The sequence below is a fragment of the Phaseolus vulgaris genome, chromosome 3 (genome assembly GCF_051622355.1).
Source record: "Phaseolus vulgaris cultivar YP4 chromosome 3, ASM5162235v1, whole genome shotgun sequence".
Lineage (NCBI taxonomy): Eukaryota > Viridiplantae > Streptophyta > Magnoliopsida > Fabales > Fabaceae > Phaseolus > Phaseolus vulgaris.
Window position 1 is genome coordinate 14,590,651 of NC_143500.1, and position 19,481 is coordinate 14,610,131.

The window sequence follows — 19,481 nt, forward strand, 5'->3', positions numbered from 1 at the left end:
TGCTTTATATTTATGGTTCAGTGATGTTTTTCTATTGAATTAATTGATCAAACCTATGAATTACTGTGTCAAACTTTAATATAAATTTGTAAATAACTATGATAAAATAATTTGTATGAATTTTAAATTTATGAATTGATATTTCATTTTATTGGATTTCATTTTGAGGTCTACATATTTTCTTAAATTTTTTCATTTTAGTTCACGTGTTTTAAATCAAAATCCCCAAATTATCTATACGTGTCTTTGTAAATTGACATAGATTATACTCTATATTGAGTTTAATTACAATTTAATGGATATTTTCTAAGGGTAAATCGTGTCCTTCTATAAGATAATAAAGACAAATTCAATGAAAACATCATTTACTATTGTTAAGACCTTATTCGAAAAAGTTAAATGTAAGACAATATATTATTTAATAATTTATTTACAAATACACAAAATTATAAGTAAATACCTCACTCTTTTAGATACCAAATTAAAGATTTACAAAAAAAATAACTATAGTTGACAGTCGAAATAGGAGAGAAATAGAAAAGAAAATAGGTGTTAATTAGGTGTTTAAAAATAATAGATGTATTTGAAGAATTACCATGTTAATTAAAATAAAAAGCAATGTTTTGACCTATTATTTATATATATATATATATATATATATATAATATCATCGCATAAATTAAGAAAAATTATTAGATTGGATTTTCTTGAAATAGATGCGCAAACAATTTTGTTTCAAATTTTGGGTACTGAACATGAATAAAAAAATCTAAATTTTATAAGCTAAAATCATAATTTAAAATTATTTTATCGTAAGTTTTTTGTACAGAAATGAATTTTACTGTGAACAAAAATCCAAAGTTGTTTGAACTCCCCTTTCCCATTTGATATCATTTGCATAATGATTGACCAATGTCACAACTCAACACCCCAACAACCCTCTCAAGAGCTATCTTTATCTTTAATTATTTATTAACCATTTTTAATTTACACAAAAAACAATTTGTTTAATTTTAAATATCATTTATGTAAAGGAATTTTCTTTTGAAAAAAAAAAAGACATTTGATTGTGGGGTTAGTTTGTTTAGGTTGAAACGTGAGAACAACTGAATTGTTCTATATTATATCTGTTAAAAGTAGGAAAAAAAATCTTTTACTAAAATATGAATATGTAAAAAAATGATTTTTTTTTTAAAAGGATGGTAAATTTTTTTAAAAAGTAACATTTATTGTTTTTCATAGGACGTAATAAATAACTAGGGTGGCGCAGTAATGCAGTGGCACCAACCACCCCGAGTGTGGGAGTGAGGTTGAAGAAGCTTAGTTGAGAGTTAGAGAGACAAAAGAAGAGATAGCGCGAAAGTTGTTGTTTTCATCACTAATCACTGAACACAGGCCCACGCGCACACACCACATTCCACATTCCACATTCCACATTCCGTTGAAGACTGTCTGGTAAACAACCTATTATCTCTCTCTCTGTCTGTCTCTGTCTCTGTCTTCCACACTCACCCTTCAGCGCCAGCAAAACGAGGAACCTGCAACTCAGCTTCGCGCCCATGGAGGTTGCTCCTCTCTTCCACATCTCTGCGTGGTGGGACCAAATCAACGCCTCCACGTGCTGGCAGAGCGCTGTTTTCTTCTTCCTCTGTGCTGCCTATGCTCTCGTTGCTTCTATCGCTTTAGTACATTCCTTGTCATCTTCTTCTTCAACTGCTATTTTATTTGCTCCACCGGAGTTCGAGTTATTATATTATTGTAGCTGCTTTTGTTTTATCCTCCTCTGCACTGTTGTTAATTATGCAGGTTCAATTGGTGAGAATTGAAGTTAGAGTGCCTGAGTATGGTTGGACAACGCAGAAAATTTTTCATCTCATGAACTTCGTTGTCAACGGAGGTCTTTTCACAATCCTTGCTCGTTTCAGGATGGATATAATTTAACTACTGTTGCTTAGGTGCTATTTGAGTAGTTATTCCATCAGAATTGGAGTTTTATCTTCATAATTCGCGCAAACCTTTTATTCAAATCCTTGTCTTGTGGGTTACCGAGATAAAACCACAATTTTAATTGAACACGATGCAAACAGTAGATAAGGAGGAACTGTGTTTGATTTATTTTTTTTTCTTTTTAGAATTGTTGTATGTTTCGTTTGTTTTTGACATTTGTTTATTTCTTTTTGCTTTTTGCTTTTTGGATTTGCAGTGCGAGCAGTGGTGTTTGGATTGCACAAGCTAGTTTTTCTTTTGCAGCCTAAGGTTAGTTTTTGCACCGTGTGATGTTTGGTTAATGATTGCAAGGCTGGTATGCTGACATGGATTTACTGCTTATTCCTTTAGGTGTTGATTTTGGTGCTATTAGATCTGCCTGGATTGCTTTTTTTCTCAACATATACGCTTCTAGTCCTTTTCTGGGCAGAAATTTATCACCAGGCAAGCCAAAGTTCTCCTTATTCTTTTGAAATTATTTAACTGTCATGAATGAGTACCTCCCTTTATTGAATTAAATAGGCCTCAATTTTTTTTTTAAAAAATAACAAAATTTGTTCAAAAGGGAAATTCTAATTTTATTCTAATTACTGAGCAGGCAAGGGGTTTACCAACCGATAAGCTCAAGATAGTATATATTTCAGTTAATGCCGCCCTATATGTTATCCAGGTAGATATCTAATTTTCTGGTCTGCACTGTTATTTATGTATGGTGGTATTTCCTTAGTTCTCATCAGTCATATTAATAGACTGGATCAAAACATAAGGACATCTCCCCTACACTTGCAATATAGTTTCACTTTCACTTGAACTGTTTATCTTCTGTCTGAACTTGAAACACTTCACTGTTTTTTCTTCCTGTATATTCCGTCCTTTTTATATGCAAAAATTCTCTTTATTTTGGTTTCTAATGTCACATGATGTTGGCCAGACACCATCATGCTGCAGCTTCTCATTTTATAACCTGTTATGGTATCAAAATTTGGGCACCCTCCTCCACCCACTTTACTAGAACAGAGTTCTGGTGGTCCCTACACCCTAGTATGGTACATTTTATATAGATTGAGATCATCTGGTTTCTAGAAATATCATGGCATATGAATTTCCAGGAGACTTGTTTGCACGGGTTCAACTATAACTTATTTGAGTTGGAAATTATTGACTTTAGAAAGGGAATCATTTTTGTGCAATAGTTATGGTTTACCACGTCTGGTTTATGCAAGAAGCATGTTGTGCAAAGCATAAATGTTTCAAAACAAACAGAAGTGTACTTTCATAGTTGATGTCAGAAATCACAATACTAGTGTGCCTTTGAATATTAGGTTTGCATTTGGATATACCTCTGGATAGATGATAACAGTGCCGTGGAGTTCATTGGAGAGATATTTATTGCAGGTTAGCTTTCTAATCAAAGGTTGATAATGTTATTATGTTTCACACCCACATGTGAGTTTCAGAATGAGTTTTGCCACCTTAGAATAAACTTTGCTATATGCGTATACATATTTTAAAAAATGTTTCCCCCTTTTTCGTCAGTTGTATCATTTATGGCTGCTCTAGGCTTCTTGATATACGGAGGAAGGTGAGGCTTCTGCATTTAGTCTGTTGTCTATGAATTAATATCTCTGAGGTCTTTGTTTCATTCACTCACTAATGACTGGCAATTCATGGTTGTTATGTGTGACTTTATTTACCCGGGGAATGCATTTTTTCTAGATTATTTTTTATGCTGAGGCGCTTCCCAATCGAATCTAAAGGTAGAAGGAAGAAACTTAATGAGGTATGAGCATTTTCTTCCGAGTGTGTCTATTTGGTAGTTGTATTATTAATATGTCTTTGTGTAAATCATGTCGTGTCACCACACTACGGAAAGTCTCATTTGAGACACAATTTACTCCCTCCCTTCATTTTCTGAATAAAAGGGTATCATTCATAATGTATTCAGGTTCCCTGGGATATCTTAGTATATTGCAAATTTGGTCCATGTGCCGGTATTTCAATAGAAAACGATTTCCTGCTTCTGTTGTCTCTTCATTTCTACTTTTTCAATACATGGATCTTCCAAACAAACACACGAGACAAAGGTTTTGGCAATGGGCATGGGAGAGTGTTTGCATGGGTTACTTATTCGACTTTTTTCTTTCATAGGAGAAAGGGATTTTCTTGTACTTGCAACATCTAAAAAACAGTAATGAATAAGAGCTATTAAATGTTCTCCAAGTGTTTGAATGTACAGTTTTTGTTTCCTTTCTAATTTGTTCCTACCTTTTCGTCTGCAAAATTCAAGTTGTGCTCCGGTGCCAAAACTTAAGGCAACTGATGGAAATGATAGTTTTCATTGTATTTTCCTGCAATTATTTGTGCTACAAGTAATAACTTTTAGTTAGCCTGGTTTCCTATTTATAAATCACAACAAATCAACATACTTTCCATTTTAGCCATAGACAATTTTATTTATATATCATATTCTATCGTCGACGGTCTATAGTTTTAAACAATAAGGTTATGTTCCGTATGTACCCTTTGAATTAGATTTAGTTTTCATCATTTGTGGAAATGAGAAGAACCCCTTTGATATTCCAAAAATATAACAATGAAATTGAAAAAAAAAAATTGCTCATATCAATATTACTTGTATTTATCTAACATGGACTGGGTATTGCAGGTTGGATCCGTCACAGCCATCTGTTTCACCTGTTTTCTGATAAGATGTGTTATGGTAATTTCTGCCTTCATTATTTTAGTAATCTTTTTAATGTTCAAATAAGCATTTTCATAAGGATGTCCATATAAATATGTTATGTAGAATTTTAATCCTTATCTGCTTGTCTTCACATTATCACGTGTTATCGTTTTACACCATTAATATGGTAGTCTTCTCTTCTCTGCTTGCACCATTAATAAGAGAGGTTACCATCAGCAGACACAAAAGATGTGAACGTTTCTACGAACTTTTAGTGCTGCTGTAGACATTTGATACATGCTATTTTGTGTCATATTTGAGTTTCTCAATAGTTATAGTACATCTAAATATAAGGATTTTACTGTGTACTTATTTTGTTTACTATTTTAGTATGCTTCATATCAAATACCTTTTGATGTATAATTCTAGGAGATGTAATTTTTTTCTTTTGACAATGACAATGGAAAATATGAGTCATGTTGTTAGTCAGAAGGTGTAAAGTTTGAAGATGTGTGGGATTGAAATGGCAGTAGATTTGCTCACAAGACTTTAGATGTGATATTAATTAGTTGAACACGATAATCTCCTGATGTGGATTTCGAGTGCAATACTGTTAGAAATGCTCATAAACAATTTTAGATTGGAACGAAGTAAGAGTGAGGACATGAAAGAACATGTGGAACTCTTCAGTGCTCCGTGTGATAAGAGTGGTCAAATACAAAGTATGTCCAATGTGGAGATGAGTTTTTAGGAAAAAAGATGGCTGCACCGATTTTAAGTCTTTGATGTGAGAACTAAGGCTGTAGAGTTCAAGTCAAATAATGCTATTTATGGAAGTATTCTTCAAGCAGAATACCTTCTTTCTTAATCTCACTTTGATGTGCATGCAGGGTTTTCTGTCTGCATTTGATTCAGATGCATCTCTTGATGTTTTGGATCATCCTATTCTGGACTTGATCTATTACATGGTATGCTGCTTAATTGTTCTTTTTTGTTATTGTTACTTGAAGTTTGATTTGTCGCTTTCTTGGCATTTGGAATTTACTTTTCACTTTTCAAAATGCAGCTGGTTGAGGTCCTACCTTCAGCTCTGGTCCTATACATCCTGCGCAAATTGCCCCCAAAGAGAATATCAGCCCAATATCATCCTATCCGTTAATTGTTGTTCATAGCAAATCCTAATTTATTAATTTACCTGCCCATTGTTTATGATTTTAATTTAATGGTTCTTGGTTAGATAGATATTTTTAAGTTCATCAGGAACAACAGATAAAGAAAAAGATCCAGAAAAAGTCACATGGCAGCAGTTCTTATGTGGGTGATACTCATCAGGTTTTGTACGGTATACATGCAATGACAAGTCAAGAAGAGAGCTTGAGTTATTTTCTGCAATTAGCCAAAAGAGAAAAGAGGTGGGAGAGGGGGATTTTCATGTAATCTGGACCTTGTAGTGTTTCAGGCATGGCTTGTCAATGATACATCTATTTACTCCAACATTTTATACAATGTTGAGTGTCTTAATTTGGATTTATTTATTAGTTAGATATTCTTATGTAGCATTACTTATTCTGATTTCATCTTAATAAGTTAATTATAAAATTTATTAATATTATTAATAGAGATCTTTAATAAAATTTCTAAAATGATAGCATTAGTTATTCTGATTTCATATTACAATATAATATGCTTATAAAGTCTATTAATCACTAATAAATAGATTCAATAAAATTATCTAAAATCTTATAAAAATAAAAAATATATATTTGAAAATCAAATGAAATTTATAATATTAAATAACTAACTACGACTTAACTTGAATGTTATGCTTTGAATCCTTTTTTAAACTTTAAACGAGACTAACCTCAATTAAACAAAGTTGATATTTACTCTGAATGAATTACATGATGGGATGTCACCTCGAATCTATTGAGTTATTGATTTCATACAACAAAACTAAAATGATGTACTCTTTTAGGGGTAAGGAGAGTAAAGAAAATTTTAAAATTTAAACTATTTATTTTAAATTTAATTCCAAAAATTAATATGCAATGACAGTATAAAAGAGTTTACATTATTATATAATATATGATAAAATTGTCACTTTTATTTTATTATTATTACTCTACAAATCACATTCAAGCTACTTTCTAATTGGTTAATAATACAAGTTTGCATGCATAATACATGAAAAATAAGCTTATAAAATAATCAATACATTAAGAAAGAAGTGAGCTCAAGTTTAATCTTTATAACTGTAAGAAACATTTAAGGGAAACTTGATATGACACAAAGCAACATTTGAGGAAAAGTTGATATGGTAATATATGACGATTCATATTTTTTATATAATCACATAATAACTTTTAATATTATTATTTTAATATTTTTGTATATAATTTAATTTTAAATTTATTATTTATTTTTAAACTTATCACAAGAGTGGTATACAATTCTATGAGTTGTGAAAGTATCATTATTTAAACTTAATATTTAAATATTAGTTTTTTTCGGCAGGACAAGTATTAGTAACAAGTAAAATCACTTTAGTTTATTATAAATACTTTTGAAAATATTTATATAATTTATAAAAAAAGTTAAAAAATAATTTTACGTTTTTATTAATATATTTTAATTATTCAATTCAATAAATTATCTAGCAAGAATAGTTTTCTTGTAAAAAATTAACTTAGAAAAAAATAAATTTTCACTCATCCCGTGCCATAAGAATAATTTTATGGGAATCTTACCTAAAAAGTATTCAAGAGAGATAATTGTCTGTCAATGGTATTTTTTAAAATATAAGTTAAAAAAGAATATTAATTTTAGATTCATGATTTTTTTTTAAAAAAGCCCTTATACTAAACACTTCACGTAAATTTGTTTACATTTTTTTTTTCTTCTTATATAAACTTCTAGGCTGTGTTTGTTTCCATTAGTGACACTGTTTTGTACGAATGGAAAGGAGGGTGTTATACTTGTTTGGATCCAATGATCAACAAAAAAAAAATTGGGAACGAGAAAAGATGGGAGAAAGTGGTTGAAGACTTCATCGCGCGTGTATGAAGAAACAATGGGAAAGCCACTCTGGCAACTTGATTTTATCATCGTACCTTTCACTTTTGTGGTTCATGGAGGGCTGCGTGGTGGTGTTGCATTAAAAGTATAATGTTAGCCAACAGAAAAGTCATCCAAACCTAAGCTACAATCTTCATGTCTTTTCTTTTGATCCTTAATGAGTGCTCAGTGGATCCTGTCTGAAATGATTTGTTTGGAATGCACAATTTTTCTACAATATATCTCTCGTTGAACCATTCATCTCTTGAATTTTTTATTGTTTGATAAGTACATTCCACATTATCTGGTAATGGATTTCCTAAAAAATGGTTGATTGCATTCCTGTCATAATAAATCCATTTACCCTTGACTTTGACCTTCAAATCATTCGGATCTTCAACCCAAGCATTTGTATAAAATTCAAGAACTATATTTGGATCATACTTGGGATAAGGGTCTGTCAACTTTGTCCAATTTCTTTGCATTAGCCCATTCAAAAAGGAATCAAATTCTTTAAACAAAAGTATTACTTTCCTTTCTGAAATAAAGGCCCAACTTTTTAGCTCTTCATATCTTTTCTTCTTGTCTTTGGTTGGCTCAATATTTCTTGGTGGGCTAGGTGACTCAACTTTAGCTCTTTTGCCTTTGTTAAACCGTGTTAGATTAATAATCGTTATAGATTTGGTACGACCCATTTTTCTGCACATATAAGAATAAACATTTGTCAAAATCAAAGTGTTTTATTTGATTGGCATTTTAACAAACACTTGATATGCAATGTATAAAATGACATTTAATGAGTACTTTTTGTTTTGGTATTTAATCCCTGGAAACAGTAATTAACTTTGATTATCCTATTCAACATCAAGACATTGAAATTTAAAAAAGATTGAATCTTCCAATTTAAGAACGAAACTGTAAAATGGAAATGGAAATACGCTTGACTGGACATGGTTGAATGGAAATGGCAAGAGAACCATGAGAATGGCTATGGTGATGAATAATTACTTACCTTGATAATGGAAATGTAGATACGCTTGAGAATGGCTATGTAGATGAAAGCTTTGGGATGGAATTTTTTAAAACAAAGTACGTTTGACTGAAAATGTGATTTTAGGATGCAGGGTTTTCAAATGTAATTTTAAAATGTTGTAGGTTTTTTTTTTTTTTTAGAAAAATCCCACTAGCTTAAGTTAGATCTTTTTAGCTCAGGCTAAAGTTTGGTAGAGAGCAACAAATTTGTTTAGCTCAGGCTAAAGTTTGGTCGAGAGCAACAAAGTTTTCTAGCTCAAGCTAGATCTTTTTAGCTCATGCTAAAGTTTGGCAGAGAGCAACAGAGTTTTCTAGCTCAAGCTAGCTCATTTTAGCTCAAGCTAAAGTTTGGCAGAGAGCATTAAATTTTCTTTAGCTTAGGCTAGCCCATTTTAGCTCAGGCTAAAGTTGCATAACAAAATTTCTTTCCTTTTCTGCATATTTAGCTTAGGCTAAAGGTTCTAGCTTAAGCTAAAATTACCATGCAATGAAATTTTCTTAAAAATTTTCATTTTGTCTTTGCCAAAAGTTTCAAACCTTTCTAAGCTTTCTTCCATCCATTCATTTCACCTAACATTTCAAACCTACATGACCATTTCATATATCAAACTGGTTTAAAGACATTAAATATTAAAACATACTACTAAATCAAAACAAAAGTTAAAGACACATTTCAAAACTAAACACTGGGTTGCCTCCCAGCAAGCGCTCGTTTAACGTCATATAGCTTGACGCCTGATTTACTTAAGGATCATTGAAGTGGATCATAGTGGTGTGCCTTTCAACTTCACAACCAAAATAATGCTTCAATCTTTGTCCACTGACCACCCAACTTCTTTTTGAGACAGGATCTTCCAATTCCACCGCTCCATATGGTTTTACTTGTTTGACTTGGAATGGTCCTGACCATTTTGATTTGAGTTTTCTAGGGAAAAGCCTCAACCTAGAATTGAATAGCAACACCAATTGACATAGTTCAAAAGTTCTTTTCAAAAAATTTCTATCATGATAAAATTTGACCCGATCTTTATAAAGTTTTGAAGATTTTTAAGCATTGAATCTCATTTCTTCAAGTTCATGAAGTTGTACTTTTCTCATCTCTCCAACAACTTTAGGATCAAAGTTTAAAAACTTGATTGCCCAGTATGCTTTGTGTTCCAATTTCACCGGAAGATGACATGCTTTACCATATATCAATTGAAATGGAGACAAAGATGTAGGTGTCTTAAATGTTGTTCTATAAGCCCAGAGAGCTTCATCAATCTTGTTAGACCAATCCTTTATAGAAGAAGATACAATTTTTTCCAAAATCTTCTTAATTTCTCTGTTAGAAACCTCTGCCTGACCATTAGTTTGAGGATGGTAGGGTGTTGCTACTTTATGTCAAATTCCATAGTGTTCTAAAACCTTTTGAAGTTGAGCATTACAAAAATGTGAACCTCCATCACTTATCAAAACTCTAGGAGTACTAAACCTGGTGAAAATATTTCTCTTGAGAAATTTGATTATAGTTTTGGCATCAACTTTCTGAGTTGCAGCTGCTTCCACCCATCTAGAGACATACTCAATTGCCAGTAAGACATATTCATTTGAGAATGATGATGGCAGTGGTCCTATAAAATCAATTCCCTAGTAATCAAATACTTCAATCTCTTGAATGTTCTGCAACAACATTTCATGGCTTCTTGTAATAGCTCCATTTCTTTGACAACTATCACACTTCTGTACATGTTCATGTGCATCTTTGAACAAAGTTGGCCAATAAAATCCAGATTGTAACACTTTAGCTGTTGTCCTTTGTCCATTGAAATGACCACCATATGGTGAATTGTGACAGTGCCATAGAATATTTTTAGCTTCATTTCTTGTAACACATCGCCTTATCAAGTTATCTGCACCAATTTTGAATAAATAAGGATCATCTCATACATAGTGATTAGCATCTTTAAAGAACTTTTTCTTTTGAAGCCATCCAAAGTCTTCAGGAACTACTCCTGCAGCTTTAAAATTTTCCAAATCTGCAAACCATGGCCTTTCTTGAATTGCAAGGAGTTTTTCATCAAGAAACTCATCTATCACTTCTGATTCAAGTGCAGTTACTTCCTCATTTGCAAGTCTTGATAGATGATCTGCCACATTGTTTTTACTGCCCTTTTTATCCTTTATTTCTAAATCAAATTCCTGTAGCAGAAGAATCCATCTTATTAGTCTAGGCTTGGAATCTGATTTTGTCAACAAGTACCTAATTGCAGCATGGTCAGTAAAAACAATAACTTTAGAACCAATAAGGTAAGGTGTAAATTTTTCAAGTGCATACACTATAACAAACAATTCTTTTTCAGTAGTTGTATAATTACTTTGAGCATCATTTAAGACTTTACTTGCATAGTGTATCACATGAAAAAAATTCTTTTTTCTTTGCCCCAATACTGCTCCTATTGCATAATCACTAGCATCACACATCAATTCAAAATGATAAAGCCAATTAGGTGCAGTGATTATGGGTGCAAAAATGAGTTTTTCTTTTAAATTCTTAAAAGTAATTAAACAATTTTCATCAAAATTAAATGGAGTATCCTTATTCAGTAAATTGCATAGAGGTTTTGCAATCTTTGAAAAATCCTTGATGAATCTCCTGTAAAAACCAGCTTGACCCAGAAAGCTTCTGATTCCTTTGATGTTGACTGGTGGAGGTAGCTTTTCAATAACTTCAACTTTGGCTCTATCTACCTCAATCCCTTTGCTAGAGATTTTGTGTCCTAAACCTATACCCTCTCTCACTATAAAGTGACATTTTTCCCAATTGAGGACAAGATTGGTCTCCACACATTGTTTTAGTACGATATCTAAATTCTTCAGACAAGAACTAAAACTAGATCCATAAACAGAAAAATCATCCATGAAAACTTCAATGCCCTTTTCTAACAGATTTGCAAAAATAGCAAACATGCATCTTTGAAAAGTTGTTGGAGCATTACACAGTCCAAATGACATCTTTCTATATGCAAAAATACCAAAAGGACAAGTGAAAGCAGTATTCTTTTGATCTTCTGGATTTACAACAATCTGATTATAACCTGAATAACCATCCAAAAAGCAGTAATAAGCTTTGTCTGCCAATCTCTCCAGCATTTGATCCATGAAGGGTAATGGAAAATGATCTTTTCTTGTGGCTTGATTGAGTTTTCTATAATCAATACACATCCGCCAACCTGTGACTGTTCTTGTTGGAATTAACTCATTTTTGTCATTATGAATTAATGTCATGCCACCTTTCTTTGGAACTACTTGCTTAGGACTGACCCAGGCACTATCTAATATAGGATAAATCATCCTTGCTTCCAACAGCTTCTGAACTTCTTTCTTTACCACTTCCTTCATAGTAGCATTTAGGCGTGGCTGATCTACAGGTTTGAAGTCTTGTTCCATGTGAATTTTGTGCATACAATAAGAAGGACTTATGCCTTTCAAATCAGATAGAGTCCATCCCATTGCTCCTTTATTTAACTTTAACATTTTCACTACTTCCTCTTCTTCTTCTGTTGTTAGAGAGTTGCTGATAATGACTGGTTTCTCCCCATTTTCTGCCAAAAAAACATATTTCAAATGAGTTGGTAGTTGTTTCAATTCTATCTTCTGAAGTTGATAAATTTCTTCTTTGATTAGATCTTGCTTTTGACTAGCATCATTAAGAATCTTTTTAGCCTTATCTAACTCTTCAACACAATCCTGTATTTATTTTCTTTCCCCTTCATTTATGTCTTCAATACTACCCATGATAACTTTCATTAAAGGTTCAATTGTTAAACATTTTTTCTCAGTTTCAAAACAAATATCATCAATCACATCCACTCTGAAACACTCTTTTTGATCATTTCAATACTTCATTGCTTCAAAAACATTGAAGCTTACTTCTTCATCTTGAACACAAACATTTAATTTTCATTTGTCTACATCAATTATAACTTTGGCAGTTTTCATAAATGGTCTTCCCAATATCAAAGGTACTTCAACATCTTCTTCAATATCCATAACAACAAAATCTATTGGGAAGAGAAAGTTATCCACCTTTACCAACAAATCTTCAACTATTCCATGTGGATATTTGATTGATCTATCAACCAACTGCAAAGTCATTCTTGTTGGTTGATGACTTTTTACGGCAAATGCACCACGTTTTTCAGAAGTTTTAATTGTCCCTAAGGACGGATATCGATCCTACAAGGAACAATGTGAATTATCGAGTACAATATTCGCTAAATATAACAACAGAACAATAAAAAAAAGTTTGAAGTGATTATGTTGGCATTGATCAATAAGAAAACAAACAAAGAATTAGTTGCTTCAATTGGAAAAATAGGGATTAGGTTTCATCTCTCTCACTCTCATGTATTTTGATTAGCATGTTAATATTAAGTTCTTTGATTGAAATTGATGCCTGTAGAAAATTCATTTATATCGATTTCTCGCATATAAAATTCTTAAGAATGTTTCCTAAATATCGATCTCTCGCATACTTATAAAAACAACTTAGAAATCACAATCAGATGTTAATGGCAATTAACATTTCAAGTCTATCTCTAGCACTCAAATATGCTAAGTATTGATGTTTAGGTCTGAACCCTAAAAATACCTCTCGATCAGATTTAAGATTCTCAATTTGTTACGAAAAGTTAAAAGTAAAACAACAATACCAATAATCAATCAAGAACGGAATATTAATATATAAAATATCACCTCAATGCATAAGAGTTTGAGCAGATTACTCCCAATCCCAAAGGGTAGAATTAGCCACACATACTTCTAGCACCTTCCATTCTCCCAATTGGGTTACAGTTCACTCTATGGTGTTTTCCTCTCAATCTGGCACCCTAAGGTTGAGCCTCTAGCCCTCTACTTATCCTAGTTTTCTAGGGTTAGGTTGCTTCTTGTGTCGCGCTAGTGGGCTAAATGATAAAACATAAAAAAAGCTCAATCTTTCTTTGCATCTTTTTCCATTCTAGGACCTTCCAGCTTTCTCTTTTTAGCTCAAATTATTCTCCTTTATTCCAAATCTTCAATCCTCCCTAGAAATTTGCAATTAACACCAAATTTGGGAATAAAATGCTCTTATTCAAATAAAGCTCATAAAAATTTAAAAAGGTATAAATTTATAAATTAGGGATTATTTTATATGTAAATTAGCAATAAATCTTCATAAGTGCCTATATTTTAATATGAAATATTATTGAAATTAGACACTTATCATTGGTCTCACTTCTACATCTCCAATTTTCTTCAACATTGATAAAGGCATCAAATTAATACTTGCTCCAAGATCCAATAATGCCTTTCCAGCAGTGAGATTTCATATGGTAACTCGCAAAGTGAAACTCCCAGGATCTCTAGATTTCTGTGGTAATGATTTTTGAATTATAGCACTGCATCCAGCTTCCAATTCAACTATTTTCTGGTCATTGAACTTTCTTTTCTTTGTAAATAATTCCTTCATGAATTTAGCATATGTAGGCATCTGCTCTAAAGTTTCAGTAAAAGGAATGTTAATTTGCAGTCTTTTGAGAATATCCATAAATCTTGCAAATTGTCTTTCTTTATAGGAGCATGTGGATAAGGTACATCTTTTATAGGAACACTCTTATCTTTTTTCATTCTTTTGATTTTTTTCTATTTTCTCTCCAATATCTACAACATCTTCCTTATTCCTTCCTTCTCCTCCCTCATACTCAATTTATTCTTTTTCATTCTCTCTCTCACTTAAAACCCCCTCCTCCACAACTAAAATCTCCAATTCCTTTTCCTATAACTTTCCCATTTCTGGTGGTGATAGACTTGCAATGCTCCTTGGGGTTCGTTTGTGTATTCGCTAAAAATTGATTTCCTTGATTATCAACTAACTATTTAGCCAACTGCCCCACCTGTGTCTCTAAATTTCTTATTGATGCTTCAGTATTTTTCTGATTGGATAGAGAAGCTTGCATGAACTTCTTAAAAGTATCCCCCAATTTGGATGTTCTCTCATGAACGGAAGGATATTGTGGTTGTTGCTGATAAGGAACTTGCTTGTTAGATGATCCAGCCTCTTGCTTCCACCCTTGATTTGGATTATTCCTCCACCCATGAGCCATGTTATTTGGATAATTGGATGAAAACCCACCTTGCCTTCCTTGATTATTCATATACTGAACCTCTTCCTCTTATGGATTTTGGTAAGAGCATTGGCCATTAAGATGATCTCCCCCACAAAAATCACACTTCAAAGCTTGATTATGAATTGAAGGAGAATTTACTGCATGTAATTGTTGAGGCAGTTTTGACATTTGCTTGGTTAATGCCTCAATTTGTTGAGTCAATATCTTATTTTGTGCTAAAATTGCATCCGAAGTACTAAGATCCAACACCCCTTTCTTTTGCACTGTATATCTATCATGTTGAGCTTGGTAATCTGTTGAGGCAAAGGCATCACTGATTCTTGTAGCTTGTTCTGCTTCAACAACCATCATTGTACCTCCTGCTGCAGCATCCAAGATCATTTTATTATCAGACCTCAAACCATTGTGGAATATGTTTAACTGAGCAATATCCTCAAAGCCATGATTTGGACACCTTCTTAACATCACTTTAAAGTGTTCCCAAGCTTCACAAAAAGGTCAATCTGGCCCTTGCCTGAATGTGGAGATATCAGGCTTAGCCTTGATACACTACAAAAAAAAATTACTTTTAGCAACCACCAAATTCGGTCGCTAAAAGTACTTAAATCGGTCGCTAATCATATCTACGACCGAAACGGTCACCGAATAAAGATAGAAGCGAAAACCCTAGTCGCAAAGCATTTAGCGATCGAATTATAAAGTGGTCGCAAATTTGCGACCGAAATTTCGGTGGCTGAATCAGTTGCAGAAAATTTGCTCACCAAAATTTAGTAACTAAATTAGCGACCACCATTTTCAGTGGCAGAATCGGTTGCTAAAAATTTGGTCACCAAAATTCCGTAATCAAATTAGTGACCACAATTTTCGATGGCTAAATCGGTGACTGAAATAGAAGGTGATAGCGACCACTATTTCGGTCGCTAATAATTAATTAAAAAAAATATTGTAGTGGCTAATTCGGTAACTAAATAGAGACTCCCATTGCGATTGATATGATTTCAGTGACTAAATATAGACTCTTATAACGACCAATTTTAATTTGGCACTTATCATTCACTCATAGGGTTATACCATGCAATGCATGGACAACAATAATGTGCATTTGTACATTACATTAATGTGTAATATGTATACTATATAAGTAAGTCATTATCATTGATCAACATGTCTTGTTTAGGTTTCATTAAGAATTAATGACAACAATTTTGAAGAAAGATGTTGTTTTATGGTTTTGTTCTTTATACAAAAAGTCAATGTTAATTTCTTCTTTCAACAAGCATATTATGCTTATTGTAATATATAATAAGTGTTGCATCCACAAAAAATCAATGTTTATTGCATATTTGACTTGTTATGAGTCTTATATTCTAAATGCCTTAAACTTACTGTGTATCCATAGAGACGAAGTGTGAGATGCTTATATGTAAATTATGTTTGTCTCTTATAGAACTTTCTTAATACATGTTTTGTAGATATATTTTTTTGGGAATATCCTTGATACTGGGATCCAAAAATGATCTGAGTGAATATATGTGTACATAGTGCGTGCATTTAGTGACATGATCAGAAATTGCAATGATCATTGTATACATTTATTGTTTAAATGTTTTTTATAACCTATGATAGAATGATACCTTTCTTTTAATAACTTACCTCTCAGTTGTGTTATTGTTTATATGATGATGATAAACTATGAATTTTCAAACTCTAGAAGTACATATATAGGTGTATAAGGTGTGTTTATATGAATGTAAAATGAGACATTGCTTTAAACTTAATTTGTATACTAATATTTTATGTATACATGTGTACTTGTATAGACAAAGTGGACCTAGATAATACCTGAAACTGGTTGTACAATTGTTGATGGTCGATTGTCTTCTTGCTCCTCACTTCAAGTCTTCTCCTTTAATTGTTGGTGCTCGGTCGAGGTTTACCTGAAAAAGGTACTCTGACGATCCTGTGTTAAGAGTGTAGAATGAAAGTTGATTAAAGAGTACCTTACACCTCTGTAGAGAGTTTACTTATAGTGTTTAGTCATGGGCCTTTGTTGGGATGGAGTGAATCTATAAAATATCAATGTTAACTGATTTCTAGCATGATCCCTGATTTATAGGAAGGTATATTGGTATATTTGGAAAATATCTTTAATAAATCAATATCTTCCACTAAACCAATGTTAGCTGATTTCTCGGGGATGTCACCAAATTCGGTGGGACATGATCATGATTTCCATAATTGTCATTGTTGTCATCTATTGAATGTCTTTAATGTATATTAATGTGGTCGGTCAGTCATTGAGACCGAGTGTCATGGCTTGTCCGATATCGACCGGTACACTTGCTCCTAGGCTCGATGAATCTTTATTTCAGAAAAGTCTAGATGTGACTGCTAGGTGCTTCAAGGTATGAATTCTTGTACTTCATTGATTGACGACCTTATTCCTTTTGATTTTTTCAGTGGTTGTTTGAATGCCTCTATTGACACTTTATAGTTTTAACTATGTATGTCGAAACAATTGTTAGGACTAAGATCCTTTGGATGCCACTTTGGGCTTTTGAATTGCTTTACAATTTTGAATTATGAGTGTATGCTTGAATCAATATGATTTAAATAAGCTATGTCGAGCTTCAGATAGGTTAAACACCAGCTGAGCGTTGAGGATTGTTGTTTTAAGATAGTTTCCTTAATCGAAGCAAACTTCATTTTAACCGTTTGAGAGAGATTGTCTCATGAGGGCAAAGCTTCCTTAACTGAAGGGATTGGTCGGGATTACCGTTTTAAGGCAAAACTTCCTTAACCGTATCGGCATATTACGCGTTAGTTTGGGAAGGGTTGCTAATTGTTAAGCAAGTTGCCTTGACCGAAGAGTTGCATGTAGTGTTGCTTTCGTTCGACAATGGCCGCTAATTGTTAAACAAACTACCTTAATCAAAGAATTGCATGTAGTTTCATGTTCGTTTGACAAGAGCAGCTAATAATGTTTCCAATAGGCGCATATATATTATTTTTGTGAGAGATGATTCATATAAGTTTTGTATCCAGGTTGTACAAGTTTCATGCATTTGTTAATAATATTAAGATTGGTTAATACTAATGTAAACAATGGATGGATTGGTAGAAATGGATGGATCAATACAAATTTCACTGAATTGTCAGAATTATTGAATGCAATATGCTTCAAAAAAGTAATACACTGTCGACCCATCACTATGAGGTGAAAAAGATATTGTCTCATGGATATGTAAAAGAAAATACATGTGTTGTCTTGACAATTGCATATTGTCTAAAAGAGAGTTTGAAACATTGCATAAGTGTTCAAGTGCACGAAGTCATGATACAAAATGAAGGATGATGGTGGTGATGAAGATGCAAGGTATTTCTTATCAATGTCAACTGTTTATTGAAAAAGTTCCTCCTCATCTAGTGACTATTGAGAAAGTGTATTTTCGATGGTCAATCATATACATCACGGGCATCTTACCTAATTATGCAAAAGTTGTGGTTCAAGATGTCACTACTCGAGTCCATTTGCAAACAGAGGAAGTTCAATTAGTGGGATAAGAACTCCAAATATTCTTGCAAGACCGACACACCTAATTCATCATATTTCAAAGAAAAAGTAGGTATATGTGACTTATATTTGTTAAGCAGTTATATATATTGTTTTTAGTGTTTCATTATCTCAAGCAATATTCTAATCCAATAGTGGGGTTGATTAGGAGTTTCACTCATAGGGTTATACCATGCAATGCATGGACAACAATAATATGCATTTGTACATTTCATTAATGTGTAATATGTATATTATATAAGTAAGTCATTATCATTGATCAACATGTCTTGTTTTTAGGTTTCATTAAGAATTAATGACAACAATTTTAAAAAATATCCATGAGACAATATCTTTTTCAAGATAAACATGTATTTTGTTTTACATATCCATGAGACAATATCTTTTTCACCTTATAATGATGGGTCAATAGTGTATTGCTTTTTGGAAACATATTGCATTCAATAATTCTGACAATTTAGTGAAATTTGTATTGATCCATCAATTTCTATCAATCTATCCATTGTTTACATTAGTATTAACCAATCTTAATATTATTGACAAATGCGTGAAACTTGTACAACCTAAATACAAAACTTATATGAATCATCTCTCACAAAAATAATATATATGTGCCTATTATTGTCTAACCTTATTAAGCAAGCTTCCTTGACTGAAGAGTTGCATGTAGTATCGCGTTCGTTCGACAAGGACCGCTAATTATTAAGTAAGTTGCGCCAATTGAACTTGTATAGACAAAGAAAGTGGGCCTAGATATACAATTGTTGATGTGTCGGTTGTCTTCTCACTCCTTTAATTGTTGGTGCTCGGTCGGGGTTGACTTGAAAAATGTATTTCGACAATCAAGTATGTATTTTGTGTTAAAAGTGTATAATGAAAGCTGATTAAAGCGTACCTTACACCTTTATAGAAAGTTTATTTATAGCGTTTAGTTACGGACTTTTGTTGTGATGGACCGAATCTATCAAATATCAATGTTAATTGATTTCTAGCATGATTCCTG

At 32.5% G+C, this 19,481-nt stretch overlaps 1 protein-coding gene and 1 pseudogene across 2 annotated transcripts; one reads left to right on the plus strand and one right to left on the minus strand.

Annotated features, from left to right (window-relative positions):
• Positions 1-1,258: 1,258 nt before the first annotated feature.
• TOM1 (tobamovirus multiplication 1) lies at positions 1,259-6,190 on the plus strand. Of its 2 annotated transcripts, XM_068606924.2 has the most exons (11): positions 1,259-1,685; positions 1,807-1,897; positions 2,204-2,256; positions 2,338-2,430; positions 2,585-2,656; positions 3,309-3,381; positions 3,523-3,568; positions 3,703-3,766; positions 4,652-4,705; positions 5,560-5,637; positions 5,736-6,190. In XM_068606924.2, the coding sequence occupies exons 1-11, from the start codon at positions 1,560-1,562 to the stop codon at positions 5,826-5,828; spliced, it is 843 nt and encodes a 280-aa protein (XP_068463025.1). In that variant the 5' UTR covers positions 1,259-1,559; the 3' UTR covers positions 5,829-6,190. The 2 variants fall into 2 exon arrangements, 1 of the variants encoding a protein (XP_068463025.1); XR_016519626.1 differs by lacking the exon at positions 3,523-3,568 and having other exon boundaries at positions 1,280-1,685.
• A 3,309-nt stretch (positions 6,191-9,499) lies between these two features.
• On the minus strand, positions 9,500-12,892 carry LOC150028707 (uncharacterized; annotated as a pseudogene).
• Between the last annotated feature and the right edge of the window lie 6,589 nt (positions 12,893-19,481).